Source organism: Leishmania panamensis (genome assembly GCF_000755165.1).
Source record: "Leishmania panamensis strain MHOM/PA/94/PSC-1 chromosome 7 sequence".
In the NCBI taxonomy this organism is placed as follows: domain Eukaryota; phylum Euglenozoa; class Kinetoplastea; order Trypanosomatida; family Trypanosomatidae; genus Leishmania; species Leishmania panamensis.
In genome coordinates, this window is record NC_025886.1 from 1 (window position 1) to 27,921 (window position 27,921).

The 27,921-nt window shown below is 53.2% G+C and overlaps 9 protein-coding genes and 1 pseudogene across 9 annotated transcripts, besides 3 other annotated features; 8 read left to right on the forward strand and 2 right to left on the reverse strand.

Annotated features, from left to right (window-relative positions):
• Nucleotides 1-2,675: a repeat region.
• Nucleotides 1,194-2,390, reverse strand: LPMP_070010 (TATE-associated hypothetical protein; the record flags this gene model as incomplete). The annotated part of the gene is made up of 1 exon (XM_010705708.1): nt 1,194-2,390. The coding sequence occupies one exon, from the start codon at nt 2,388-2,390 to the stop codon at nt 1,194-1,196; it is 1,197 nt and encodes a 398-aa protein (XP_010704010.1).
• Nucleotides 2,676-3,715: 1,040 nt separating the features above from the next.
• Nucleotides 3,716-5,893, reverse strand: LPMP_070020 (ubiquitin activating E1 enzyme, putative; the record flags this gene model as incomplete). The annotated part of the gene is made up of 1 exon (XM_010705709.1): nt 3,716-5,893. The coding sequence occupies one exon, from the start codon at nt 5,891-5,893 to the stop codon at nt 3,716-3,718; it is 2,178 nt and encodes a 725-aa protein (XP_010704011.1).
• A 5,188-nt stretch (nt 5,894-11,081) lies between these two features.
• Nucleotides 11,082-11,891, forward strand: LPMP_070030 (Isy1 splicing protein-like protein; the record flags this gene model as incomplete). Its single annotated transcript, XM_010705710.1, has 1 exon — nt 11,082-11,891. One exon carries the CDS (start codon nt 11,082-11,084, stop codon nt 11,889-11,891), a length of 810 nt encoding a protein of 269 aa, XP_010704012.1.
• A 559-nt stretch (nt 11,892-12,450) lies between these two features.
• Nucleotides 12,451-13,350, forward strand: LPMP_070040 (histone-lysine N-methyltransferase, putative; the record flags this gene model as incomplete). Its single annotated transcript, XM_010705711.1, has 1 exon — nt 12,451-13,350. The coding sequence occupies one exon, from the start codon at nt 12,451-12,453 to the stop codon at nt 13,348-13,350; it is 900 nt and encodes a 299-aa protein (XP_010704013.1).
• Nucleotides 13,351-13,898: 548 nt separating this feature from the next.
• Nucleotides 13,899-14,291: a repeat region.
• A 404-nt stretch (nt 14,292-14,695) lies between these two features.
• LPMP_070050 lies at nt 14,696-15,097 on the forward strand (annotated as a pseudogene).
• Nucleotides 15,098-16,232: 1,135 nt separating this feature from the next.
• On the forward strand, nt 16,233-17,030 carry LPMP_070060 (hypothetical protein; the record flags this gene model as incomplete). Its single annotated transcript, XM_010705712.1, has 1 exon — nt 16,233-17,030. One exon carries the CDS (start codon nt 16,233-16,235, stop codon nt 17,028-17,030), a length of 798 nt encoding a protein of 265 aa, XP_010704014.1.
• A 608-nt stretch (nt 17,031-17,638) lies between these two features.
• On the forward strand, nt 17,639-20,521 carry LPMP_070070 (alpha-adaptin-like protein; the record flags this gene model as incomplete). Its single annotated transcript, XM_010705713.1, has 1 exon — nt 17,639-20,521. One exon carries the CDS (start codon nt 17,639-17,641, stop codon nt 20,519-20,521), a length of 2,883 nt encoding a protein of 960 aa, XP_010704015.1.
• A 713-nt stretch (nt 20,522-21,234) lies between these two features.
• Nucleotides 21,235-21,701: a repeat region.
• Nucleotides 21,702-22,324: 623 nt separating this feature from the next.
• LPMP_070080 (cytochrome c1, heme protein, mitochondrial precursor, putative) lies at nt 22,325-23,101 on the forward strand (the record flags this gene model as incomplete). The annotated part of the gene is made up of 1 exon (XM_010705714.1): nt 22,325-23,101. One exon carries the CDS (start codon nt 22,325-22,327, stop codon nt 23,099-23,101), a length of 777 nt encoding a protein of 258 aa, XP_010704016.1.
• Nucleotides 23,102-24,167: 1,066 nt separating this feature from the next.
• Nucleotides 24,168-24,743, forward strand: LPMP_070090 (hypothetical protein; the record flags this gene model as incomplete). The annotated part of the gene is made up of 1 exon (XM_010705715.1): nt 24,168-24,743. One exon carries the CDS (start codon nt 24,168-24,170, stop codon nt 24,741-24,743), a length of 576 nt encoding a protein of 191 aa, XP_010704017.1.
• A 983-nt stretch (nt 24,744-25,726) lies between these two features.
• Nucleotides 25,727-27,595, forward strand: LPMP_070100 (Golgi/lysosome glycoprotein, putative; the record flags this gene model as incomplete). The annotated part of the gene is made up of 1 exon (XM_010705716.1): nt 25,727-27,595. One exon carries the CDS (start codon nt 25,727-25,729, stop codon nt 27,593-27,595), a length of 1,869 nt encoding a protein of 622 aa, XP_010704018.1.
• Nucleotides 27,596-27,921: the final 326 nt, after the last annotated feature.

Here is a 27,921-nt window from a genome sequence, read left to right on the forward strand (position 1 = left end):
GGAAATGCATTTTCCTTGCGGGACGTGTGGTGACGCGTTTGTCGTACTCTTTCCCTCCACGTTCTCAGTTGGAGGCGCGTGGGTGACGGACACGCATCGTTGTGACACCTCCGCTCTCGGTGATGGAAACCCGCTCGACCGTACAGAGCGTGTATTGTTTCCGTTCCTGCGAGCTGAGGTTCGCGGTGGTGTTTTTCTGACACCTTTCCTCGGGGCCTGTGGCCTTGGGAGTGGAGCATCCATTGCGGATCTCCCCGGACGTTTCCGAGAGGGCGTTTTTGACGCTGCCACACGCGTCGGCGGTGCGCTTTTCTTGCGCTCAACACGGTCCCTATTTGTCCGCACCGTCACCTCCTCTTTCTTTTGTCGAAGAGGTGGATTGGGGGCGCGTGTTGATGTTTTGTTTGCACGGTTCGAATCACGTTTCGGGTTCGTGAATTTCGTCGTGCGCCTCTCGCCTCCACCCAAGTGGAAAGTGTCTTCACAGTTCACCGTGGTTTTCTTCAACCACGGCTTGTGCTCGATTTCGTCGTAAAAGCGATCCTTTCTTGACACCGGGTGGTTCGTCAGAATTTTCCTCATTTTTTCGAGGAAATATTCACGTGGCGGGTGGTGTTTTGACGCCGCGTAAAGCAGGCGCCGCATGCACTTTGCCATATCTTGGCTATGGTCGATTTGTATGTCCAGATGATCGCCGAAAAATACGGCAGACATGTACAAACCGCAGTCGTCGCTATAGCGTTCCTGACGTGGTGAAAATCTCTTCACCAAACGCAAAGCCGGCCAGACCATATTTAAGTGCTTACGTAGCTTCTCTTCCACTATGGGAGAAGGTGCGGAGTCGAAGATGCTCAGCTGTAGTTCTGCTGAGTCCCGCGTCCCTTTCTCCAAAAGCCCTGCGATCCAGTGCTTCATAATGAAGATGGGGAAATAAACCACGCCGTGACGGTGCACCTTTGCCGCGAGCTGTTGCGCGCGTTTCCAATCAAGGTGCACCATCGTGTCCGACGGAACGATCCGTTTCTTTGGAAGGTATGCGTTGTAAATGGCATCGAGTTCCATATTCGATGTCTTACCTGCGCGCATGTCTCCTCCCCACACTTCTTTTGCAAATGATCTTGCAACACCGCATGTAATCGTTCGGTGGTGTGTGGGTTCCTTCCTCGAAACGTCGGCGGTGGTCCCGTCGGGCTTTAGTTTTTTGAATCGGACGGAAAGTCCTCCTGCGCTTCGCCTCCGCGGTAGTTACCGTGCCGATTACCTCCGCCATTTCCTCGGTAATTGCCCCGGTATCCTACCCCTCTCCCGCTGTTCTGAGAATTGCGGGGTCCCTGGGTATGATTTGCAACTCGCGGTGCCGTTTTTTGTTCCCTCATAAGATGCGTAATGGTATCCTGCATCCTTAACTGGGACTCTTCCGTGAGGGCACCGAAGCTGCTCATATCCAGGGCGGCGACTTGCGAGCCATCTGCTCCGATGATGGGTGCGTACGGCGCGCCGCCTTCCAGGAGATCGCTGCCGTCTCTTGACGGTGTCCGAAAAATATCGCGTGGGCGTGTTGTGTGCGTGCCCCCTCCTTCGATCCTTTGGGTGGTGCTCCGCTGCTTCTCGTTCAGTGCCGCCTCAAGTGTGATACGGTTAAGGTGTGCGAGTCGTTCCGTTTCCGGAACGAGAGGTGCGTCCAGCCGTTTCAACACTTTACGCCATTGTCGCATCCCTCCTGCGACGGATTCGGCGACCTGCACGTTGTAGGCAAGCAGTCGCGACGAGCATGTCTCATCGACAAAAATGGACAGCCATTCGGCAACTCTCTCCTCGACGCTCATTTCTTGTGACTCTGGTCCGGACAGACCGAGTAGAATTGTCGCCGTTGCCGCGGCCATTGGGGACATCTGGTGCGCCAGGATCGCCGATTCGACCTTGGTTTTATATCCCTCCAATGGGTCCTTTGTCGCTTTGATCTTCGCCCGGACTTCTTTCCGCTTATCCTCCATGTCCATCACCTCTTGGAGTTCCTTGTCTGCGAAGATATTGTGAGCCTCCATCATCTCCTTCTTGATGTCTATTGATGGGACTCCTTTTTCGCCGGCTTTTTCCCACAAGGATTCCGCCATTGCCGCTGTCATTTCCAGGAACTCGCTTGTGTTCGTTTTACCCTCCATGTATTGCTTCTTTGCAATTTCCGCCATGGAATGGGTTGCCTTGTGCGCAAGGTAAACTTTTAGTGCCCTGTCCAGCTCTGCCTCTGTGAGGCGTTCCTGTTTGTCGGACATTTGTGATGTGAGTGAGTGGGAGGAAAGGGAAAACGTGCGCTTGTGTCGCAGGGACTCGAGTATGTGTCGAGAGGATCGTTTAACGCTGTGTAGTCGTTTTCTCGTCGCGGGCCGCATCAACACTTAGTGTGGATTACTTCATTTTAAGAACAACACATTGAAGAAATTAAGGGACAATAGAAAGTAGTCATTCATCAGAAACACATATTTCCGACCTGGGACCGTAATTTCCACGTCGGGAAATTTATGGCACCCAGCCTGTATATTTTCGCAAATCCAACACCACATCCCACCAACCACCCCCATCCCCCTTCCAGTTCTTTTGCCCAGCCAAATTAACCCCGCCAACTATAAGGTCAAGTGCCATTCGATTGCCTTTGTGGTTTTACACGCCGCCAATGGAACCCTAACCCTAACCCTAACCCTAACCCTCACTCGTGTACCCTTACCCGTGCACCCTCACCCCTGTACCCTTACCCGTGTACCCTCACCCGTGTACCCTCACCCGTGTACCCTCACCCGTGCACCCTCACCCGTGCACCCTCACCCCTGTACCCTAACACGTGTACCCTCACCCGTGTACCCTCACCCGTGCACCCTCACCCCTGTACCCTAACACGTGTACCCTCGCCCGTGTACCCTCACCCGTGTACCGTCACCCCTGTACCCTTACCCGTGTACCCTTACCCGTGTACCCTCACCCGTGTACCCTCACCCGTGTACCCTAACCCCTAACCGTGGCTCTGGTACTTTTCCTGGCCACAGTTATGGGAGGAGGAGGGATGCTAGTATGATGGTGTGGAGGAAATATCGCGAAACTTGGCTTTATATTTCATCATCGGACCTGCTATGTACGGTGAGTGGAATGCTCTCGGGAGAACTGCGGAGGCGATGCATGGATGTTGCTTTGCTCAAGCTCAAGCTGTCGTTGTGTCAGAGACTAGAGGGGAAGCCAGCGCACTTTGTGAATAAGCATTGTTGTCTTGTAGGGGAGGTGCATGGCGACCGGGACAAGAAGGGTGCAGACCCAATGCTGCTTAGGAAGGCATAGTGCCGACAGGTAAAGGAAGAAATCAAGCAGGCAAAGGTACATACCAAGGAGCTGAGAAGTTGAGAAGTTTGACTTACATGGGATTACAGCCGTGTTAGATGTCGCCGGCAGAGGAAAGGGAAGGGGAAATCAGGTGGCGCAACGAAAGAGGTCTCATGCAGGTTGTACTGTTTTGTGTATCAGGGTGCATGAGAGGGGTTGCGTAATTCGATAGAGTTAAAGCATTGGTGATCAGTAGCTAGAGTACTTTCGCACTGGACAAGATTCTTGTGGTCAAGAGACTCGCATGAAAAAGCAGGAAAAAAATGTACGAAGCACACGGATTAGCCGCGCGCGGGATTTAATGCGACGGTTTCCCGCACTCCGGCTTGAGAAACAGAGATAGCGGGTCCTAGTCAACCAAGTCCTCGTCAGAGCTCCAGTGCGTCTCGTTCATGTCCGCCTCCCATTTTGCCTTAAGCGCCTTTACCCCACAGACTTCCTCAATAAAAAGGGGACTGTTGACGCACCGCAGGAGAAACTCGGTCCCGCCCTCCCTGTACGCGTGCAAAAGCACGTCGGCACAAGCAGTGCAGAAAGGGTTTCTCTCTCCACACAAGTGATACATCGTGTGTGAAAAGACGCTGCCGCGGATCTGCTGCGGAATGACTCCGAGACAGCACCGCCCCTGGTCACTTGCGCCGGCGGCGGATTCACGATAGGCTGGACACCGGAATCTGCTCGGGTGTTGGTACAACTCGGCCAAGAGCTCGACCGCGATTGCGGAAGCAATGGACGACACAGCTGGTCGGGTAACTGTGCACTGCTCATCAAGCGCACGGAAACTGAGGCTGTCTGTTGGTGCTATGATGTCGCTGCAAAAGTAGCATCCCAAGTCGGTGTGAAGTGAGGCAGAGCACTCGACTTCCCCTATGGCATTGGGGCATGAGGTCTGTGCCCGTACGCCGTGACGCATCACCACGTACGTGTCAAAGCCAAGAGCAACGTTGATGACAGGCGTCCCTGTCGCCGCAGCAATGATGGTCGGCATCCAGCGAGCTTCGCGGGAATCAGTGAGGAGGAACACGACGTCGCTGTCGGTGATGAGCTCCTCCAATCTGCGAATTTCGTCCAACGCTTTATCTACCTGAGCCTCATCGATGCGATGTCCTGGCATGTGAATGGTCAAAGGCACTGGGTGCACCACGGCAGATGGGATGATGGTGTGAATCGCCTCGGCAGCAGCGTCCACCTTCGTCTTGCCGCCTTTTGCGGCCTCAAAGGTGAACAGCGACTGCCGCGCCAAGTTGGAGAAGGAGACACGGCCGCGGTCAACCAAGGTGAAGTCACGCACTCCCCACATCAGCAGGTTTCGTGCCACGTTGCAGCCCAGGGTGCCGGTGCCGAGAAGTAGCGCTTTGCACCCGGCAATCTGATCCAACGCCAGTGATGGCAACACGCGCCACTTCATTAGTTCAAGGTTGAAACGGGAATCACTGTCAGCCCGCTGCACGGAGTTGATGAAGGCGCCCAGTTCCAGGCTCTCGATCTTCTTCTTGCGCCACCCTGCTGCCTTGAGTGAGGGAAACTCCTCTTTCCACCGTACACGAGCCAGGTCGGCGGACGACGCGCCCGTCAGTCGCTCTCGAAGAGAAGCAACGAGCGACTCCTCGAGGGCATCGAACTCCAGGTTTATAAATATACTCTTTTCCGTGCCTCCAGTCCGCAATGCATACAGGCGGAGGGAGATGAGGGACGGCACTGCAAGTCGCAGGCACGTGATCAAGTTGCGCGCCGGCAGACTGACGCCTCCTGCAGTGTCGGAAAAGTCGAAGAAGCACAAGACAACACTGTTACTCTTCGTTGCAGTGGCAGCGACAAAGGCAGATGGTGAAAAGGAAACAAACTCAACGCTGTTGTTGGCGCAGATAGACAGAAACGGGTTGCAGCCCTGCTCAGGTTTCTGACGGAGTAGGTCTGTCCCGTGGCGATGTATCGCCTGCGCAGACTCAGCGGAAAATGGAAGCGCAGGTAATGAGCCCAACACTAGAGAGTCGACGAGCAAAGTGTCCTCGATTGAAATGCATGGAAAAGCCTCACAGTGAAAAAAGCGGTACGCCTTCGCATCAATGTACGTGAACATGCAAAGGGTGGCAAACGGTATCTTGGACCATGCATCCGCCTCCTCTTCAGCACTGGCATGCAACGCCACAGCAGGCGCCAACAGCGTCTCCGCCGCAATCGACAGTAGCGCGCTCCGAAAATCCAGCGCATTGAGCTCTTCTGCAAAGTTGAAGGTTTTCACTGTCCCTTGCACTTGCACGTTCACAACCTCGACAGTGTTCTCTTCTGCGGCCTGGGTAAGCTTCGATGGATGCAGACTACCGGCGCTCAGGTGCACCAAGTTTGGCGGAGACAAGAGCACACGATCGGAAACATTCACACGCATAATGCCGGCCAGGGCGGCATGTGGCTCCTTCAGTCTCCACTCGGTGAGCTTGAGCTGCCGGAGTTGCTCCCAGAACCCCACCTCGATGGACAGTTGGAGGTCCGAGAAAGTGAGATGCGGCTTACCTCTCATGGTGCTCATGGCGGTTGAGGACTAAGTTCTACTTTGTGCTTCTTTTCTTTGCAGGGATACTTCTAAGAGCGTGTGTGACTTGGCTGCAGCAGAGAGAAGACGAGGGTATAAAGAAGGTGAATGACACGACGACGGTGGGCAGTGACTAGGTAGAAAAGACATTCAAAAAGTGTTTGGCACGAGCGCAGAGGAATGGCAGTGAGCAGTGCAACTCTATTTTTTCACGGTATAATAAAGAAAAAAGATTTGCGATGCACACGCTCACCGACACACATGGAAAGACGGAAGAGCAGCTGCAGCGTACACTTATTCCTTTGCCTAAGAGCATCATTTTTCCGAACCAGAGGTTGACATATTGCAAGAAAAAAGTATCACAACGATAGGGAATGGTCAGGCTTATACAACAGGAAAGGTAGGGCGCACTCATTGTGGATGGGTGGAGGTACCACGGAGTCGACTACCAAAAAGGTTGAGAAAGTACAAAAAGCAATCGGAATAGAAAAAACGCATGGTACACCGTGAAAGTATGAACGAACCTGCGCTACGTCTTGCTTCTTGGGTGGAAGCAGCCCCACAGGACGAGGACAAGCAGCGTGTTAGATGGGGAAAGCCACGTCTAGGGAACACAAAAGAGAACCCCGACCCTACAAATCGGTGCAATGCGAAAAGGAAAAGTAGAAGAGAAAAGCGAAAAGAGGATTAGTTTATATGTACGTGCGTCTGCCTATGTGTGGCGTGAAAGTGAGTGCACAAGGTGCGCATGACGCCGGTGCAGAATGGTCGAAGCTGCATTTACGGAGGGTGATATAGGGTCCTTGAAAACAAATGTACAATTACGCACTCACATGGAGAAAGAAAGAAGCCCTGTATCAGTCTTTTTGCGCAAAGCCGACTTGTGGAAAACAGGAAAGCATCCATGAGCGGCTGCTCGACAAATAATCTTCGCCAGCAAGCGGCTCTTAACTCAGTCGAAGGGCAGGTCATTGGAATCGTGACCAAAAGCAATCCATTACCTCAGATGCCGTGGCGCCTCACCGATAATGAGCTTCACGTTAGCCTTACACGTGTAGTAGCCGAACCACGGGGCAGAGATTGGGCTCTGGCGTTGAAGCATCTGACACCCACCCACCTCACATGGTGTCAGTTGAATGGGAGCGGGCAGCTAAGTGATCGCTGTCACCTCGCTGCCAGTGTAAAGCCGAGTCCCTTGCCGCATCAGTTCCAGAAAGTTGTGGTGGTACACATCCACGATGGTGTGGCGCATTCGAGCGTCGCTGTAGTGCTCGGAGTGCGTGTTGTAGCCGCAAAAGGAGTTGAACCGAAACTGGTAACCAAGCGGCCCCAGCATATCATTGAACCATTGGCGGGCCGCAACCGTCACAAGCAGTGCCTGGAAACTGCAGGCGTCAGCCTTCATTGTAAGATTCCGTTCTTTTGCCCTTCCTGTTGCAGCACAGGAAGCTCTCCATCATCGCCCTCACTACTGCACTGCCGCTTGCAGAATTTAAAAAAAGGCGACATGAGGAAGCTCTCATCAGCTTCTCAGGATTCACGACCAGTCATGCATGGCTGAACAAGTCGCTACACGTAGACAGAAAAGCATTGGCGCTGGGCTCTGATCAAGCCAGGTCACTCAGTGTGAGAAGCTATACTACTTTGCTCCCACACTGCTGACTCTCCAAAGACACCTGGGTTGCGCCCAGTAGCTCTGGGCGGCACTTATCTAAGCAGGTTTAGTGGATGAAGCCTTCACGTCTTGCTACATTTGCAACAGCTTCGTACTTGTGAGCACCGCACGCCGCCAGCACTAAGCGCTCGCGCACAATCTTGAGGACACATAGTTGCTAATTCTATCAGTAGAGAAAAAAGAGGGACATAGTAGACCATCATTCCCATCATACTGTAGCCTGTGTTATTCGTTTACAGCATCATGATTCAAGCACGGCTTGCAAGTCCATGCAGGAGCTGAGACGGTGGTAGACACTAGATGAAGCCCATATTCCCCTGTGATGTAGCACCAGCAGGAATGGGGCGATCAAAAACGACAAAAGGGTAGCCTCGTTGCTGAAGGTGTGGTGCAGAGCACCACTGGCAATCATAGCGCTGGCCATAAACAGCCAGCCACTACCCTATGCAGAGTCGGGGCGATGGTGTGCGATGATTGGTTTTGTCTTTGGTGCAGCAGAGTGAAGAATGATACGCAATATAGCCTACAGGATTTGTCTAGAAAAGAACACAGAAAGTGGAATTCGCGTCTCTGTATAGAGTTCTATGGTGAATAACCTTTGCAAACCTCAATGATGGAGAGAAGTTCAAAGAGCAGGCACCCATGGCACCTAAGCGAGAGCGGAAGTGCGACAAACTTAAAAGAGAGAGCTCATATAGGTCATCCTCTCTTTGCTCATGAGTGAGCGGCTGCTGAGCCGAGCTCCTGGTTTTTTTTTATGATGTGGCCCTAAACCCACTGCGTAGAAACAATGAAAGGTGAGAATAAACTACAATGGCATTTGAAAGATTACATTGTGTGTATGGAACTGACTCTGCGCAAGTAAACTGAGCAGACTCTGCTTACTAGCAAAGAGGAACCAAGCCAGACGCAGGGTTGCCTGTCTTACCTATCACAACGTACACGCATGAGAAAGGTGATCGCAGAAAAGATTAATGAAGAACGTTCTTAAGAGACGCACAATATGGTAATTTTTGTACCCGACATGTGGAGCGATCAGCCCACTATTGAGAAGGGAAGAGTCTTAGAGAACATTATAACCAGCTCCTTTTGCCTGAAGCAAATCTGTCAACCGAAAAGGGGTCTGGGGTCGAAAATGAGCTTCTCTCTCTTCAAGATGTCGCTAAGCAGCCCGACTGCAGTCACTTCGACATTGAGACTTCGGTACCCGCGCCCAAGACATATCCAGAGTCCCGGTTACCTCAGTAACTCCCCGATCATCGGCTTTATGTCTGCAATGAGAGGATGGTGGCCATGCTACACACCGCCGATCTGCTTCTCGAGCAGTAAAAACTTGTGCACAATGACCTCTGCCTGCCGATGTTAAGTCTGGTTTGGCAGGGATAGAAGAGACGGGATATCGCCACCCGTCGTGAGACGATTCCCGGCACGCATCGATCCTGCAAACCCCTTCTCCGAATCTATGAAGAAGTGGCTCAATGGCGAGTCATCAGCCAGCTGAAAATGCGTGCACTGAGAACAGTGCCGGATAAAGAGTAACTTGCACCTGAGGGGGGGGGGAAGCACCTTCTCGCACTCGGCGCCAGTAGCTATGAGGATGCCGGAAGGAACGCAATTGCCAGCACTTCTTTCCACAATCCAGACATCCCTTAGGTCCTCTTGGCATGCTTTGATGCTCAGTTTTGGACGCCTGCACGGCAACGATGCCGCTTGAGTAAAACATACTGTGCGCAGTGCCGCGAGAAAACGCTAGGATGAGTTACCTGGGAGGCATCTTTGAAGTTGTGTCCGCATGGGAAGGCACCTGTAAAGATGATGCCTTCCGCGGATACGCTAGCACAGCAAGCCCCATATCAATGCTCACCGCTTGCTGCTCGTCCAGGGACGGCGCCACCGTGTGGATGGGATTTGTGCAACAAAGCTGGAAGTATAGAGACTTTGAGATGAAGGCTTCTGAGGGTGACGCGTTGATGCACTTCCCGAGCCCTGTCACGCATTGTACAGCAAGCACTACAAATGCTTTGCAATTCTTCGCAAAACAATCAGCGAGGTGGTCGTGTTTCATTGCATTTAAGTCGCGTGGAGATTCAATGGGATGGAATAAAAGTTGCTCCGAGCGTTAACTTTTGAGCTCAATTTCAGTGTGATTAAGAAAGTTCGTAGTTACTCAAAGAGGACTACAGGCCCTTGCGCTAAAAGGGACCTGTATTTCTCCATGCGATCTCTCAGCACGGTTCTGTCTGATCAACAACAACTGCTTGGTACCCGCAGTGCTGTACGTATGAAACTGCTGATACCTCTACCATGCCGGGACTGAAGACCATGACGTTCCTGTCATTCTTGAAACTTGCGGACCTGCGAGCCATTTCGAGTTGCAGGGCATTCACATAATCGTGAAGTAAGAGCGCTCGCCTCTCAAAACAACATCTATGTGTGACAATTAGGCAAGGAAGGAGCTGCACAAAACGCCAAGTATCATCTAGTGAGAGTAGAATAAGGTGGGAAAGCTTCTCCACCATCGCTGAGTTGAACCTGGGAATGGAAATGGAAAGCGCTAATACGCGCGCCTGCACTTGCGCTATGTACGAAGCCATACAATATCAATGCTGGTTTCATTTTAGTTTTACGGTGAGCTACTGGCAGGTATAGTGTTGCTGCAAGCATGCACTACTGTTCAGAGACGTGTTATTGGTGAGGTACTGCATTGAAGAAAAAATGCCATGCTAGCGCATAGAGTTTTATCACCGCTTGTTCTGCAGTCATTCTCAACGGACCTGAATCTGGATGTGTGACGCAGTTAATGGCGCACAGTGTTTGTGGAATGTGCTACAGAACTGTTGTGGGCCTCCGGTCCGATGCATTCGATTTGCTCTCGCACCTAGGGCGTAATTCAGTGGACCCTGTGAGACGTGGTTGGTGTGGTTCATAGCTCACATGAGAAAAATGTGGTGAGGTGTATGTCACTGCCTTTTTTTTTTCAGCCATTGGGTTGGCATGAGAGTGAGTTTTAAGGCTACAGTTTGTTACGACTTTGTGTGTGGAGTGGGAGAGGTGCTGTTCCTTCTCTGGTGGTGGGAACACGGGAAGAGGGTGGTTTTGACCGCTTATAAAGTGGCAATCTGATGTATGTGCACTATTCGCTTTCACATGTGCTATTAATTTACCTTGCGAGACTGAATCTGCAATTTCTTGACAGCAAAGAAGCAAAAAATGAGTTCAAGAAATGATTTTGGTAAAGTGCTCCTAGGTACTTCGTTACTCACTGCTTGAAGTCTGTTCCTCAGCAGGCGCACAAAAGCTCTCGTTTTGAGGGATTGCTGCGGCGTGTATCCGTGAAAGCTCCTGCGAAGATAATTTACTAGGTCCTTGCCCTTTTCCAACGGCTCGCTCTCCTGAAAGCTGTATGCACAAGATTTCGCCTGCTTCTTTCTTGTTTTTTTTTCTCTTTTCATCCTTGCACTGCCGAACATCACATTGCGACTTCAGTTGGCAGCCACTCTTCAAAGTGCAATGCAGGATAGATTGAGAGAAATTGAGGGCACGCTTGCCCGATCAAAGGAACGTAAAAATACAATCCTGTACAAACTATCAAAGCGGCGACAAGAAGAAGAACGGCTTGCAAAGCTAGGTGTGGAAAGGCTTCCGACAAATCCGAGGGAAGTTGATGATGAAAAGGTCATCAAATATGTCCTCTTCAGACTGAAGCAGGAAATCGGCGACAAAACGGCACAGCTACGAGACCCAAAACTGCTTAGCATTGACAAGGACGGTGAGGGTGTTATTCGAGCAAAAAATGCTGAAGTAAATAAACTGCTTTCTCGCAAGTGTCAGTGGGAAGCGCGGCTATCCTTTCTCGCCGGTGAGCCAACTCTGCCGCGCTTGCGCAAGAAGACTTTTTTCGGCTGCGCAAAAGAGCTTCCTGAGGCTTTGGTCACACGAAAGCGTCAGCGTGTAGAGGGTGAGCAGGAGGTGGGAGAAAACGAGGTAGCGAATAGCTCCGATGAAGATGAACTAATCGCAGACCAAGTAGAAACTGAACAGCCTGCAACGCGAGATCAAGACTACCTGGAGAGAGTAGCGTGGCTGGGAACAAGTGCAGCAGATTTGGAGTTGGCTCGGTTCGAGCGTGAGTCGGAAGCGAAAATGCGCACAAAGGAGAATGTAACTGCACCTCGACCTGGCACAAGTGATCTAATACTCTCGTACTGCAAAGATGGAAAACTCATGATTCCAGACGAGGAGCACTTTAAGAGAAAGCTAGTAAACAATCGCAAAAAAGCACTCCAGGAGCGCTTGACTGCCCTTCGCAACAAAAGCTGAATTGTCTTTCTCTGCACTTTTTTAGGGTAAGAAAGTCCTCTGCTGCTATCAACTCTCTCTTGAGAAACAAAAAAAGGGGCGAATGTGAGATGTGCTTTGTAAACTTCTCTTGATTCTGCAGCGAGCAGGAGCAGCTTTACTGAGGTCCAAATGAAATTGGTGATCTGTCTCAATGCATGGGAGTTTGAATATATCGCGTCTAAAAGTAGTTCATCACGGCGACTTTAACAGCAACAGTAGTGAGTCTTGCTACTAGATTTTTTCCCGTTGCTGCCGCGTGAAGGTGCACTGAAAAAGCTGCTTCACATCACCCCTATACTTATTTCTCTTTATCTTTGACATACTGACGCAACTTTTTGAGCGAAGAAAGGGCTTCCTTGTCTGTGTCTTCCTTTAGTAGAGGCTTTTTAGCCTTTTTTTTTCGCTCCCTAACAGCGCTTATTGCACAGTGGTGTTACTGATGAGTTGCCCTTTGTTTTACACACAGCTCGCTGAATCTTGCATTGATTCCCTTACATCACGTGTGTTACAGTGATCTGTGTTTTTTTTTCCCCATAGAATGCCCGCTCTTCGAGCAAAGAGAGCACGTCTTGACCACGGACCAAAGCGGCCTATTTGTCGTTTTCTGCTCTCCGATGCGGCAATAGGAAAAGTGACGAAAGACATCTCAGCAGGCACCGATGCTGCTCGTTCAGTGACTCCTAGGGAGTTGGGGAGCGGATCGCCACACGACCCCATTCACCTTCCACTTCGAAAGATTCCAAATGACAACGGATGCTATCATTGCGCCACTGATGAGTGTTGCTGTGTGGAGTTTGAAAAGATCTTATCGAATACCTACGCTCAATTATCAAAGAAGCGTGTCGTTGAGGTGTCTGGTGCGCGACAGCTTTGCGCAAAGTCACTTCTGACACCTTTTGTGTCAAGGCTTGTGCATCTCATGAAGATCACAGAGCAGGATACCTTCTACGATTTTGGATGTGGCAACGGTTCAGTCTTGTTTCAAGTCGCCTGCATGACTGGTGCGAAGTGCGTGGGTGTGGAAGTCAGCACGCACAACGCAGACGTTGCACGCGAAGCCTGGCAAGTGCTGCGGCAGGTACTGGAGCGAAAGTACAAACGTCCGATGCCGACTGTGGAAATTATCACCGCGGATTTGGCTGAACTAATCTCCACCCCTACATACTTCGAGGAGGAAAAGGGACAGACAGTTATTCTGATGTCGAATCTTCTTTTCCCGAAGCCCCTGACGCACTTTTTGTCGGAGCGGCTGCGATCTACCCCTGTAGGAACTCGTATCTTATGCTTTGACGATTTGTACCCGCACGCTCGCTCGGTGGCTACGTACAGAGACCCTGTTGCCTTTGAGCTGTTCGACATGAAGGATTATTTGTGGCAAGAGATGAGTGTAGAGTGGTGCTCAATGGAAGGTACGTTCTTCATACACACGCGGAAGTAGTGTTCTTGCTGCACCAGCTGATAACGCGCTGCACGTCACGACTCTCGCTTGCTTGAGAATCTTTCTTTGCTTGCTTAACTGTATCCGCTCTTTTTTTCTTCGTGTGTCGCTTTTACAGTGAGCCGTTGTTTTTTCTCTCCTCCCCCTTTCCTTGTACCATGCCTCTTTGAATTGTACATCGGAATAAAAGAAAAAATGGCTATGTGCCATTATTGCACATTAAGAATTTCTGGCGATTCTCTTTTCAGCTAAGAGCTCGCTTTCCTGTTGTGCTGGAGCACAAGGTGTATTCAAATGGTCAATGGAGCAGCTGGCGCCGCAGGTATTGTTCATCTCTCTTCTCTCTACCTCTCTCCCCTAATAGCTTGTCTCGTTGCTAAGGTGCCTCCCCATATTTGGCTGAAGATCTCATTTGAGCTTCCCTCACGTCTCTCGCAAGTCTTTGGTTTACGTGCTTTTTTTTCTTTTGAACCCAGAGTCGTTCTCTTGGAATTCTACTCAGAGATCATTGAAAGACATCAACCACTTTGTCCCTGTATGTATTTTTTCTCTACCTGTCTCTGTCAATGAAGAGCCAACCCTGGTGGTGACGGGGTCAAGCGCCTACGACATGGAGAGGCCAGAGAGATTTACCGCTACTGGTGGCGGCGGTCTGGTTCCTGGACGGCGCTGTGTCGGGGCGACGTGCGACCGTGAACAGCCCTGTGCCATCCATACGAGGGGCAGATTGCCAGCGTGGCTCCAACGCACCCCCACCAGGCCCTCGCTGCCTAGTGGTGTGGGAGTCTGAGGATAAGGCCGTGCTGAGATGGCTGAGCTGTGGCATTGTTGTAACGCGTATGTCTACCGCTGCGAGGCAACGTCTGGCTAGGCCTGTGAGAGTCCGGGGCTCGAGTAGCGCGTTACTTTTGCTGTATGGTGGATAACGGACACGCTGTAAAGGAAAACCCCTCTAGTTCTGTTAAGTTGTTGGAGAGGCTGCCTACGTGCTACTTTAAAGGCCTCAATTTGTACCTTGATGTTGTGACTTGCATCAAGAACTACCTGGAGATTGTTGGTGGCAAGTCTGGTATGATTATCAATAAAACACGGAGGGGATAGTGAAGCTATTCGCGCCGACTCGTCGCAGAGCGGTGCGACCAAGGGTGGGCATCGAGCTGAGCGGCCGCCTGGGCACAGCTCCGGTTGACGTGCAAAAGTGACACTCCAATCTGCTGGAACTCGCGGCGAAGAACGATCACTTGTACGCCCGCGGTATGTGCGATATAATGAAGCTTATTGATGTGTGTATGGTGCTCGTTCCCAGCTGAAGATTCAGAGCGATCGGCCTGCTTACCTTGTCTAGACGCACGACGAGGTAGTCGATCACCTGAAAGGTCATATTCTCAAGCAATATGTGAAGAGCAAGGGCATAAACCCTGATGACTGCCCTGTTGGCAAGCCCACCTCCAACAATGTGATTGTAGCGCAGAAAGGTATCTGCGTGTGGAAGCTCCATGCGAAGGAAAAGGCTGCCCCTTGGTTATATGCTTTGACGAAGGGCAGCTACTACGCGATCAACTACGCTGCCAGGCTCATCGTCATATTCTGTCAGATCTCAGAGGGCATCGTGTGAAAAGGAGAAAGCAACCGCTTCTTCGATCTGCCGTGCAGCATCATGACTACTAACGTGATTCATGGCAGTATCGCTACCAACACGGTTCCCGCTGATTGCATTGACAACTATAAGCTCCGCAATCTAGCTTAGATGCCGCATGGGTATATCCAGAGTCGCGTTTCTGATGAGGTCTCGAACGATCTGCTTCCGGAAATGAAGAAGGGGGCACAGCAATGCTGACAGCATAATTGAAAACCTTACCGCCGCCCCCTAACTCTACAATGCTGACGAGAAGAATATCTTCACTGCGCTGGTACGTCCTCTGACTGGTGACTGGGACATGCACAAGGTTGGTGGCAGCGCGTAAACTGCCCAGTATGCTCTTATCAGCGTTCCAGTGATCATCTGCGGCCGTCTTGGCATCATCGTTGAGCACTAGGCGAACGAATTCGTTCCGCAGAAGAACCGGTGGGCTCTGGTAAACAGGGCATGAACCCTGTGCGCAGGTGTCAGGACACAAAGCCCCACATGTATGCGGCGCGGTAACTCCATTGATACGCTTTTTTAAGTTATCAACAAAAAGTGTGCTGTTGATAGCGGTATTGTGAACAGTACTGCGGGCGTGGTACATCATCTCTTTCGCCAGCGCTCTAGTTCCCCTCCTTTTCTCGCCTGTGCTAACTGTATCGGTCGTCGGTAACCGATGCTGTGCGTTCTCTCTGCTTTGAAAAAAAAAATAAGAGAGGAAAACATTATTTCTCTGGAGCTCCGCGAATACTGTTCGTCTCGGCAGCCGGAACGCTGTGAGGATAACTCCGTGAGGCGACGCTGCCACCACATTGTGACGAAGGTCCAACATGCAGGCGCCTCGAAAGCAAGTGGTCAAGTAGATCCCACGACTCGTTCGCTTCTCGCGAAAGCTGATTTTCCTTGCTCGTACTCTCAACTCCGTGCCTTTATTCTTGCAATGACAGCGTATGCTGCGCTTAGTTGTCCTCTTTTCACTCCGCATTTTTCTGGTGGTACCTCCTTGTTTCTGCTGTAGAGCCCAACAGTGGCATACTGCAGTGTTTTTGCATAGAGGCACACTTAACATCCCTGTGCTTCGCTTTGCAAGTGCTGGGGCACGACATCAGTCATGAGCATAGATGCACTTTCCCCGTTGGTTGCCTGTGCAACACGGGCAGTCGTGAAGAACGGTGAAACAAGATCAATAGCGGGCGCCCTGGACGACCTGCAGCAGCAGATATTCGGAGCTGAAGAGACGCATGGGGTGACCACAGAGATGATGTTGGAGCGCATACGTGAAACTCGGGTACTCTTGGCCCAAGACTCAGAATCTGGCAAGAGCAACCTGAGCACTGAGTGGCTACTTTTAGAGGCGGTGTTGACTCTTGGTGAGCTGCTACTCAGCGCTGCTGCCGGGCAAAGGTTGCGCACCAAGACAGCGAAACGGATGGAGGACGTTATTCTTCCCATCCTTTTCCTGCGTACAAGCGTTACGCCGTCGCTGCTGAAAGCGCACGCTTTGAAGGCAGTGTGGTCAAGGTTCAAATGCAGCGGGAAGGCTGACAACGAAGCGAAAGAGAAATTGCAGTGCATTTTCATGTCGTGGCACCGCAACCACGGCTGGGATTTTGCACGGGGCAGCGAAGACGGCGTCAACGTATCCAAGCCGACTCCCACTCCTTACGAGGCAGCCGATATCACGATATCTGCACTTGAAAAGAAACCCGCCTGCTGCTCAGCGCCGCCGAAGTCGCCGCAGGAGCGGGTAGTGCTCCGCGACATTCCATGGAATGCGGCAGCGCGGAAGATCGCAACGAGTGGCATTCCGTCCTATCTGCTCACCAAAAGGAGACGGTGCGACCCTATTTATCACTCCGGCAGCCTCACTTCTACACGCGCTGACGAGGGAGCTCCAAAACCCTTGCCGGCCACGCCACAGTCACCATCACATACAATCATAGATCAAGCTAGATGCCAGCTCAACCCTAGCATTCTCGCGCTGGACTCCCCGGTGAAGCGGCGCAGACGCGATTTCACCGTTGATGTGCCACCCTCACCCGACCGTCCAGAATAAATAGAAAATGAGCTCATTAATCGAGACAATGTGCTGGTGCATGCTTTGTGGGTAGGTATGTACGCGAGCACCTCTCACACATCGCATACACCGGTGTCGAAGATCCAAGAAAAGAGAGGAACGGCAACCAAAATGCCTTAGCAAGCTGTCCAGCGGCACAAGTGATCGGAAAGAAATGCTTTTCCCATGTAATCATGCTGCTTTCAACTGCCGCTGTCACTCCAACACACGCCCAGTGTTGATTCGGAAGGATAAAAAGAACCCCACGGAGCAGTATCGGGAGCGGATGCCCCTTGAGACTGCAGCGTGTTGCGTTTCTGCCGCTTCGCACTGCCGCCTCAGCACCTCTTGGCGTATGGGCACTCTTGTACCCTCTTCCTCTGTGCTCTGACCTTCTCACTTTCCTTGTCACGCTATCCCGTCCGCCACCACTCTCTTCCCAACGTCGGCTCAATACTTATATTTGATTTGGCACCTCCTCGCTCAGAACGTCGGCTTGTTCGCGGTATTGCTTCAAGCAAGTGCCTCATCCTCTTCTCTTTCCATATAAATATATATGTATACATATATACCTCTTCCCTCGCCGACGTCAAGCCCCTGCTGCGAAAATGGACATGCGAGGTCTTGCTCATTTCATCCAGGACATCCGTCGTGCCACTGGAAACAAGAAGGAGGAAGAGAGTCGCGTGGATGAGGAGCTAGCCAAGATACGCGCCAAGTTTATTCACACCAGTAGCATGACGACATACGATCGCAAGAAGTACGTGTGCAAGTTGCTGTTCATCTCGATGCTCGGCTACCCCATTACCTTTGGCCACATGGAGGGTCTGAAACTCATGTCAGAGGAGAGCCTGTCCGCCAAGCTCATCGGATACCTATCTACCTCTGTGTTGCTGAACGAAAACAGTGATCTGCTGATGCTCACCACGCACACCGTGTATCGGGATCTTCTCTCGATGTTCGACCTCAGTCGCAGCCTCGCCCTCTCCGCCGTCGCGAACACGGGGAGCCGCGATTTTGTAGAGGTGATGCACGAAGGGGTTTTCTCCATCGTTGTGGACGACACCGTTAACCAGCACATCCGCAAAAAGGCGCTCCTGACACTGCTGCACATTTACCGAAAGCATCCCGATATTGTAGACCTGAACGCCGTGGTTCCCAAGGCGGCAGAGCTGCTGCTATCCACACAGGACGGCGTGAGCATGTGCGCCGTTACATTTCTCAACGGCTGCATCAGCAAGGAGACGAAGCACCTCTACAGGGGCATTCCTGACAAGCTGATTCAGGTCCTGGCGCGCATCATTCTGGAAAAGCAGACGGAGCCTGGCTACGTGTACTACGGCGTCCCAGCGCCGTGGCTTCAGGCGAAACTCCTGCGGCTGCTGCAGTACTTCCCGCTGCCTTCGGATGCTGACCAGCGAAACCGCATTATCCTCGTTTTGCGCAAGGTTGTCAAGGCGACGGATAAGGTGTTGAAGGATGCGCAGACGCAACAAAAGCAGCGGGGCACGAAGAGTCGTGTCAGCGCAATGAATGCGGTGCTGTTCGAGGTAGTGTCACTGTGCATCCAGTGGGATGTCGGCTCCAAGCTCATTTTGGAGTGCGTGGCGCTCGTCACCTCCTTTCTCTCTGACAAGCGGGAGGCGAACCTGCGCTACATGGGTCTCATTCTGCTGGCCCGGCTCAGCTTTGTCGACGTCCCCGGCTTCAACTTTCACATGCACTGCCGTCAGTACCAGCAGCAGATCATCGTTAGCCTGCACGACTCCGACCCCTCGATTCGTAAGAAGGCACTCGATGTCCTCGTGGCTATGTGCAACCAGAGCACCACTGACGACATCATCAATGAACTCATCTCACACCTCCCCATTGCCGCTGACCCCAACTTCAAGACGAGCCTCGTTCTCTCCATCGCACTTCTGGCGGAGAAGTACTGCCAGGACTACAACACTTATGTAGATATCATGCTCACTGTTGTGTCGCAGGCGGGTGATCTGTGCCCACCAGATATCGCGCACCGCGTCGTCCAGGTTGTTGTCAACGATCCATCCGTGCAGAAGCGTGCGGCAAACATGGTTTTCGAGGAACTAAGGAAAACGACAAAGGTCTCAGAGGTGATGCTTTGCGTTGCTGCGTTCGTGCTCGGCGAGTTTGGCTACCAGATCGCACTGAACGCCGAAAGCACGCCGATAGTACAGCTCATCCTCCTGACACAGCAGCTGAGCTTTGCCTCAGTGGTTACGCAGAGCATCATCATTAGCACTTTTTTCAAGTTCTACACTCTCTACGACGATGTAGCGGTGCGCGAGCGCATCGTGAAGACACTGCAAGCATACACCAACAGCCCGCACCCGGAGCTGCAACAGCGTGCCACGGAGTTCATTGCGCTGGTAGAGTTTGCGCGGCGTGAGCTGCTGGAGAAGGTCTTCGAGCCCATGCCACCCTTCCGCGACGATGTGAACACCGTCATGAATCAAGTGAAGCGATTACACAGCGGTGTGCAGGACATTTGGGGCCTGAAGATTCTGGAACGCGGCGTGGGGGACGTGAACCGCACGCGCAAGTGCAAGTTCAAGTTGGAGTCTGGCGACAAGCACAAGGAGGAGAAGCGAGCTATCACACTGAACGATCTCTCGACTATGTCGACAGTGCCCCCTGTGCAAGGCGAGAACACCGACCAGACCAACGCGGAGCTCGACGACTTACTCGACGTGTCCCTCCCTCCCCAAGATGTGGATCGCGTTTGCAGCACCTACCAAGAGCACCGGCGCCGCCTCTTCGAACTCTCACGCGCTGACAAGGGCGTTCTCTTCTCAAACGAGTCGATCGAGCTCCAGTGTGCCAAATCAACGTATGGGGCAGACACTCGCATGACGGTGGTGGTGCGTGACAAGACCGGCCAGGGTCTCGTGCAGGTGGCAGTGGAGGTCATCCGTGCCGAGCCAGGGCTCATTCTGCAGTCACGCACCAAGGACGGGGCCTCTGTGGTGGCTTGGGGCACAATCACAACGGAGTTTGCGGCCCGCTCATGTTTTGCCTTCAGCAGCCCGCCGAGTGTGCGAGTGCAGTACGCGCCGGCATCCGACAGCGCGCATGTGTGCACCGACGCTCTGTCACTGCCGATCCTTCCCACGACTTTCTTCACCCCATACCAGGTAGACTCCGATGCCAACTTTAGTCGGCTCTACGAGACAACGAAGCAAGCATCAGCCTGTGCCGGTTGGTGCAAGGCAATGTCGCCGTCGACGAGGGTAGATACCAACACACTCATGCAGTTGCTCGAGCTGCAAGGGTACCGCACCAAAGTAACTGGATCGGGTGCCATCGTTGGCGTCGCCGCGTTCGCGGTGCAGCCAAAAGATTGCGTCGAGTACGTACCGGTTGTGTGCGAGATACAGACATCCGCGCGTGAAATGCAGGTATTCGTATACTCCGAGGACTCGGTACTTCAGCAAGGAGCCCTCGACACAATAAAGTTCGCTGTCCGGTAGACATCACCTCCCCTCCCTCCCTCCCTCCCTCCCTCCCCAACAACAACAAAGAACGTCATGCGCAGAAAGACAAATGTGACGATCGGGAGCGAAAAACGTAACAAACGGGGAGACCTCGATTTTGTGTTTACTCCGCCTTTTCTTCCAGTGGGTGTTGGTCTTTTCTCTACCCTTTTGAGCTCTGTGAGAGGTGTTCGTCTCACCCCATCTGCCGTCTCTCCTTAATGTCTGCTATTGGCTCTTTTTCTTTCGTTTGCCAGCTGAGGGGGAACCCCATCACGTTGCCTCATGTTGCCGCTCATCATCATTGATTTGTTGAGCTGCTACTGAGTGTCTTTTTTGCTGTTTGTCGCGTGTGTTTCGGCTGGGTGGCTATCTTCGAAGAGATGCGCGGCAGCGGCGACTGAGACAATAACGCAACGCGCCTCACACGGATCTGCAGGGGCACATGCGCTCATCCCAACTCGATCCCTCTCGCCGTGGCTGAGACGCTTCAAGTAGCTGCAGGCGTTATTTCTACTTACTGCGTGGGTCTCCAAAAGAAGATGTGGGCATCCACGTACCGGTCCACCGCAAGAAGCGTCAAGAGGCCTTATTACGTCACGTATGCGCGCTCTCTGTCTCTCTGTGAGTGTGCGCTTGCCTGTAGGTTCGTGAATATCATATAGTTTGCTCTTTTTTTCTTCTGCGGTTCTCTCATTGTTTTCTATCCGCTGATGACGGGGGATACCCCAGCGTGGCATCCAGGATCCACTACCCCACTCAGTGGGGGAGGGGGGGCCAGGCAACCGCCTCCACCCCTACTCATGCGGAGCTACCCCTGGTGGTGACGGGGTCAAGCGCCTACGACATGGAGAGGCCAGAGAGATTTACCGCTACTGGTGGCGGCGGTCTGGTTCCTGGACGGCGCTGCGTCGGGGCGACGTGCGACCGTGAACAGCCCTGTGCCATCCCATACGAGGGGCAGATTGCCAGCGTGGCGACTAGCACAATGGGCGCGGCTGCGGAGCTGAGGCAGGTGGAGTTCGGTGCCGGTGGCGGTGCTCGGATGACTGGTTCAGCGGACTGCCGTAACGTGTGTGTCAAACACTGCCCTGTGCGACGTGATTGAGCGTATAAGAAGCTGGAAGTTCGAGTGGTATTTGACTGCTGCTCTGTGGCAGAGAATGGACACATTGGATGGGAGAAAGTAGCACGTGTCTCATTCGCACAAATCGCTCAATTTACGCTTTTTCCCACTGTACGGTGGAGCGAGAAAGGAGAACGCAGGATATATGTGCAGGTGCGTGTGTGCTTGTGGATGGATGAAAGAGGGAGTGGAGGCACAAGATCCCCTCGCATATCGACTCTCAACATAATGTGGCATCATATCTTCTTTTCTTCCCGCTCTCCTCTCCCCTCTCCCACTGTGACCCCGTTCCGTGGAGGCGATGCAGTCACGTGGTAATGCTGCACTACTTGCACCACGGTGCAAGTAGTGCATAGGACACGCTTATGAGGGTGCATCCTTACTGACGTGTGGCACTCTCCAATGCCTCTCGATGCCTCCGTCAATGCGCGCAGGTGCCGCCCCTTTCCTTATCCTCTCCTCTTCTCCCTCTCTCACCCGCGCGGCCTCCTTTTATGCAGTAAAACTAAATTAGCGGTACGTGCTCCCTCTCTTTCGCTGAGGAGCAGTAACACAGTAGCTAAGACTCTCTTTGTACACACACACACACACATCGCCTCGCTCGTACTACCTAGCCATCACAGCCACACATTTTCACGCTTGCACCGCCTCTTACACTCTCACTTGAAGCAGTCATGGCGGGCAAGAGGGCGCACCCCATCAAGCGGGATTGGTACTGGAACCACAATGACCGCTTTGAGATTTGGCACAGTCTTGACTGGCCCTCGGTCCGCCGCGGTCGCCAGATCTACACAGAGGTATTCGCACCATGCCACTCACTGGGCCGCATGACCTTCACTCACTTTCAAGGCTTCATGACCCGCGAAGAGATCAGACAACTGGCCTCCCAGTACGAGATAATTGACAGTGAGCCGGATGCGGAGGGTAACCTGAACCGTCGCCCCGGCAAGCCGACGGATACCCTGCCCACCCCTTACCCGAATCAGCGCGCCGCGCAGTTCGCCAACAACGGTGCTGAGCCCCCGGATTTGCAGCACGCCGTCTTCGGCAAGGAAGGTGGCCCAGACTACATCTTCTCCTTGGTTACCGGCTACAACTGGGGCAACGGTGAGCTGATGGAGATCCCACCGTTCGCGCCTGAGGTGAAGCCTGGTCAGTTCTGGAACCCCTACTTTAAGGGATGCGTGCTCTCCATGCCGCCGCCACTTTCGGATGGTCTAGTGGACTACGAAGACGGCACCCCTGCCACAATGAGCCAGATGGCTAAGGACGTTGTGAACTTCCTGCGCTGGTCCGCTGAGTCTGAGTACGATGACCGCCGTGTAGCCTTCTGGAAGGTAATCACCACCGTGGGTCTAGTTAACTGCCTGCTCCTCCATTACGGCCAGAAGAACACTAACTGGCGCATCTACGGCCGCACTACGTTCCGCTACTGGAAGAAGGCGTGGTAGAGCTGTCATCACCAGTTGAGGAGAGGACGTCGACGCTGACGTCGTGGCCACCACCCTCCCCCAACCACCTCTGTGAGACCTCGGCAGAGCACTCCTCTTCCGCTGCGTTGCGCGTCGCCCTCTCCCCCCTCTCCTTTTCCCTTCTCGGTTTGGTTCTTTTCCTGTTTTGGTCTCTCTTAGGAACTTAAGCGTAGCCCCTTACACTATGTGCACATCTTCGCCTATGTGTGCGTGTGTCAGTGATGTTGTCGTCATGGTTTTCTCTACACCTCCTTCTTTAGCCTCCTGAAGGGATGAGTTAAAGAGAGCCCGCAGCGGGGCCCGTTGTTGTTGCGGTTAGATGGAAATGGTCCGTTGCTCTTCGCTCTCTTTCTCCGTTCCACCCCGTCTCACCGCCTTCCTCTCTCGCCCACGGGCTGTAGTAGCACTGACTTCAGAACAACGTAAAGGACAAAAAGGGGAAGAGCACGACAGTAGTCACAACCCCCCTCCCTCTTTCCCGCCCTCTTCCTCTTGCCTGCCTGTGACGCCGGGAAGGCGACCTACAAAGCTGCGAGAGAAAGAGACAGGGCAAGATGCGCCAGAACAACAAGCGCACTGAGGAGCACATTAAAGACATGCTAGTGCATCCTCCTTTACCATACACTTGTCTTTCTTCTCCTTGATGGTGTAGCTCTACTACTATTCTTGTGTTCGTATGTGCCTGTTTGACCAGTTGGAGTGACTTGGTGGGCAACTGCAGCTGGTGCTCGCGTGCATTCCGGCATGTGGCACGATGCAATGGAGACCAGGCTAGCCCTGTGGCTAAGTGAACCTGTGTCACTGTTCGGGCTCCACCCCTACCCTTCCCCCTTCCTTCCTCTAAAACTGTGTTGCATAGCGGATGTGCGTTATATGCACCTCCTCCCCTCCCCTCTCCTCCTCCGTCTCAGGCGCCGCTCTGCTTCCCCTCACCGCCCCTCCCTGCTCATCCTTTCTCCCTTCTCGGTGATAATCACACGGGGATTCTTGACCCACACACACACACACACCTCTGCTCGACCTTTGGTAACGAGAAGGGAACGACATGCTCCAGAGATCCTGCACGTCCAGGATGCTCGCGTGCACTACAGCGCTGCTGAAGCGCAGTGGCAAGCCAGGCGATTTACCCGACTACAAGCAAGCATACTTGCCGTACGACATTGTGCCGACGAAGATGGAGCTTGACAGAGAGCGTCGGAAGTTCATGCACGCGTACTCTGGTCGCATGGAGCACCGGAAGATGGTAGAGGTGAAGGATGTGCCACAGAACATGTACACCTATGGCAAAGAGGGCATGTCTATCCCCATCTCCATCTTCAAGGATCAAACCGACCCTGTTATCGGACCTGAGTGGACCTATCCGGGCATTTTCGAGAACAAAATCGTGTCACAGCATTGGTACATGGAAGAGCTCTTTGACCGCGAGAAGAGCAACACATTTGAGTCGCCGTGGCAGCGCCAAGTGTTGGACAACCAAGTGAAGCGCCGCCTCGGTAAAGTTGCGTGGCGAATGTCGATGCTCAATATAAAGACCATCGACATCTTCCACAAGGAGCGGGGCCCGTCAAAGAGACCGGGTGCGGCGGATGTGAAGGCCCCACAACTGGCCAAAAAGAAGTAGTCGACTGTCCACAACTTCTTTTTTTTTGCCCGTTGCGGGGGCATCGTAGCCACGTCTCAGTGTACGCCTCGTGGGTGGGTGTGGTGGGTCGAAGTTTATGACCATGCAAGTACAGTCGCACGGAGAATGGGAATGGACGCTGTGTAGCTCGGTCTTTATCACAGGGAGAGGCAGTTAGCCTCGCGACGGAACTTACTTTCTCTGCCAGCGCTTTCAGCCAGCTTTTCCACGCACGCACACGGAGCAGCAGAGGCACTTTACTCCAGCAAACACCTGCATCGATGATGAGCCCAGTTGTGCAGCTCTCCTCTCCTCTCTCCCCTCTGTGTCAGGCACGCCTGTCTGTGCGTACCAACATGCAGTGGTGCGGATGATCGCTGCTAATAGTGTATTAACGCACAACAGCCTGAGTATGTGGCCCACCGTCTTGCTTGCTCGCTGCACCGCCATCCTACACACGCAATGGTCCCTCCTCCCCTCACCCGCCCTTAATTACTCTCTTCCCGATATCTTTCCGCCACCGTGTCTCGGTGTAAGTGAAATGTGTCTTTTTCTCTAACGTTGCCTTTCCTTCTACCATTCCGCATTCTCTACGCTTATTTTGATCGCTTCTTCTAGTCTTCCCTCTGTGTGGTAGCCCCTCACGTTACTCTGGCAGTGTCGGGTTCCCTCCCCTACCCCCGCTCTCCCCTTCACAACGCGTCTGCTCAGCGAGGCTGCACACACACACACACACAAGTCGAGCAGAGACTATTTTTTCTCTCAGCGCCCCCCCCCCTATCGGTCTCCCCTCTGCTGCTTTGCCCCTGTGGTTGTCGCTGTACACTTTTCCCCTTTTGTTTTTTCCTTTTCGGGTGGCCGCTGCGCCCTCTCCCCCTTCGCCACTCACTCCTCCGTATGAGCACACAAAATACGCATACACGTGCACGCACACACTCGCACAACCGAAATACACACGCCTCCTCTTCCTCTCTCTTTCGCCAATGTTCCGAATGAAGTCTCTCACGCTTCTGATGGCCATTGGTGCGGCGCTGGTCCTCTGCCCCGCCCTTTCCTTGGCCGCCGAAAATGTCAAGCGGCTCTATTCTGCGTGTGGTGTCACAGAGCACTCCATCTCGGCCAGTGCACAGTCGGCGTCGACGCTGTACAACTTTTCGGCTCGCACGCAGAGCTTGACACTGAACTGCCTGGCGTACGAGGTTGTGTCCGTGAAAAGCGATCAGACGGACAAGGACTACTGCCTCATTGCACACCAGACCGACTACGTGTACTCCCTCGCCCTCCAAGCTGTCTACACCACGGACAACGGCACTGCTGTCACACGTAACTTCTCGATTCGCGACATGACAGGCGGCTCTCTCACAGAGCTGACTGCGCGAATGCCCGCACGCAGCCAGTTCTCCATCGTCTTCACCAACCTTGCGACGGACACACGGTGCAACCTGCAGGTGCGCGCATTCCTTTCGTACGAGGTGGCGGATACAGGGAGTTTGGGGTACAACATACCGACGGTGGTGGCGGTGGAGCCACGCACAGTGTACTCAAATCACGCCGGTCGCAGCGTTCTTGTGCTGAGCCATGGTGACGGTCGGATGCCGGAGAGCACCGAAATCGTCTCGCTTGTCGACTTATCGCGAGGGACGTGCGAGCAGCAGGATGGAGACGTGCTCTACATGGACTACTACACCACACTACCAGCCACAGTCCATCTTGACGGCAACCGGACCCACTTCAGCGCGCGCGGCACCACCTTCCGCGAACCCAACACGTATCGTGTGTGCTACCGCGCGAACAACAGCGACGTGGCAACGCAGATAGCTGTCATCACCGTGTATGCCGGGAACCCGGCGTACTACGACATCGTTGACGGCCTCACTGAAAAGGGCGAGGTTCTGGTCGGCGTCAAGACAACCATCAAGTTCTACGGCTATGACCTCGACACCCGCAAGAACGGCGACGAAGCTAAGTTCGTGAACTTTGCGGAGGAATGTGACGAGGGAAGCCCCGCCGGTGGCGTCGTCCTTGAAGATGACTTAAAGCCAGAAGACAACCATGGGCCGAACACCACCTACTCGCTGTGGAGGTGGACCATGACTGAAGGCGGCTCCTACAAGGTGTGCTACAAGCGCAAGGCCGCCAATGTGTGGACAGAAGTACCATTCATCGAGGACGTCACCATCGCAGACAAGCCCGAGGGCCCCATCCCCGAGGAGCACATCCCCAAGCCGACGGATCCGTCCATGCACACGGAGTGTCCCATGGCGACCCAAACGGCGGAGCATCCGTGGCCCAAGTTTAAGAGTGTCGAAATCGTTCTCATGGCGGAGAGGCTGCCCAACAACTTCCTGAGCACTCTGAGCAACCTCCTCTGTCTGAAGCGGTCCATGTTCACTCTGGCTCACCTAAAGCACAACAGCGAGGGCAAGCAAGTTGTCTTCTTGGTGCTGAACTGCGAGGAGAACGAGAATGCAACGGCACGCGAGTGCAGCTCGATCGAGCGCCTGAACTATTTTGTATCCATGTCAAGGAAGCAACTCGAGAACCACGGGATCGCATCGGTGCATGGCAGCACACACATGCTAGCCTTCGATGACAACAAGAGCAGCAAAATGCTTGGGCTCATTGTACTCTGTCTGAGCATATTGGCCGCAGCCAGCATGGTGGTCTTCGCCGTAGGCCGCTATCTAGAGCGGCGCCACCACTTTGTCCAGTTTGGTCTGGACGACGACGAAATTGACGACATGTACGACTTCAACGCAGCACCGACGTCTGCCATGCGCAACCAGTACAATATGGTAGCTCAGACAGAGCCGACCCGCATCCATAACGCTCTCATTGAGATTGAAGACTAGCGGGGCATGGGGAATGAGGGGGAGGCGTGGAGAGACCATCGCTCGCACCAGCCACCTCTGCGCCTTTCTTCCCTCTGCGGCCCCTTCTCTGTGCCCTCCTGGCTCGGGTACAGAGGTGTGGGTCACGATCAAGGAAGTACAACATGCGTTTGATGTTCAGCAACGTCGGCGATATCAGCACCGCAGCTGCCGTCGCTCGCTCGCCCTCTCTCTCTGCGCGACGTGGCGCTTGGTTAACAACAACTCCAAAGATGAGGCAGGTTATTGCCGCATCTAGTGACTGGGGTAGTTGCATCCGCCACAGTCACCGCTGGTGTTGATGCCCC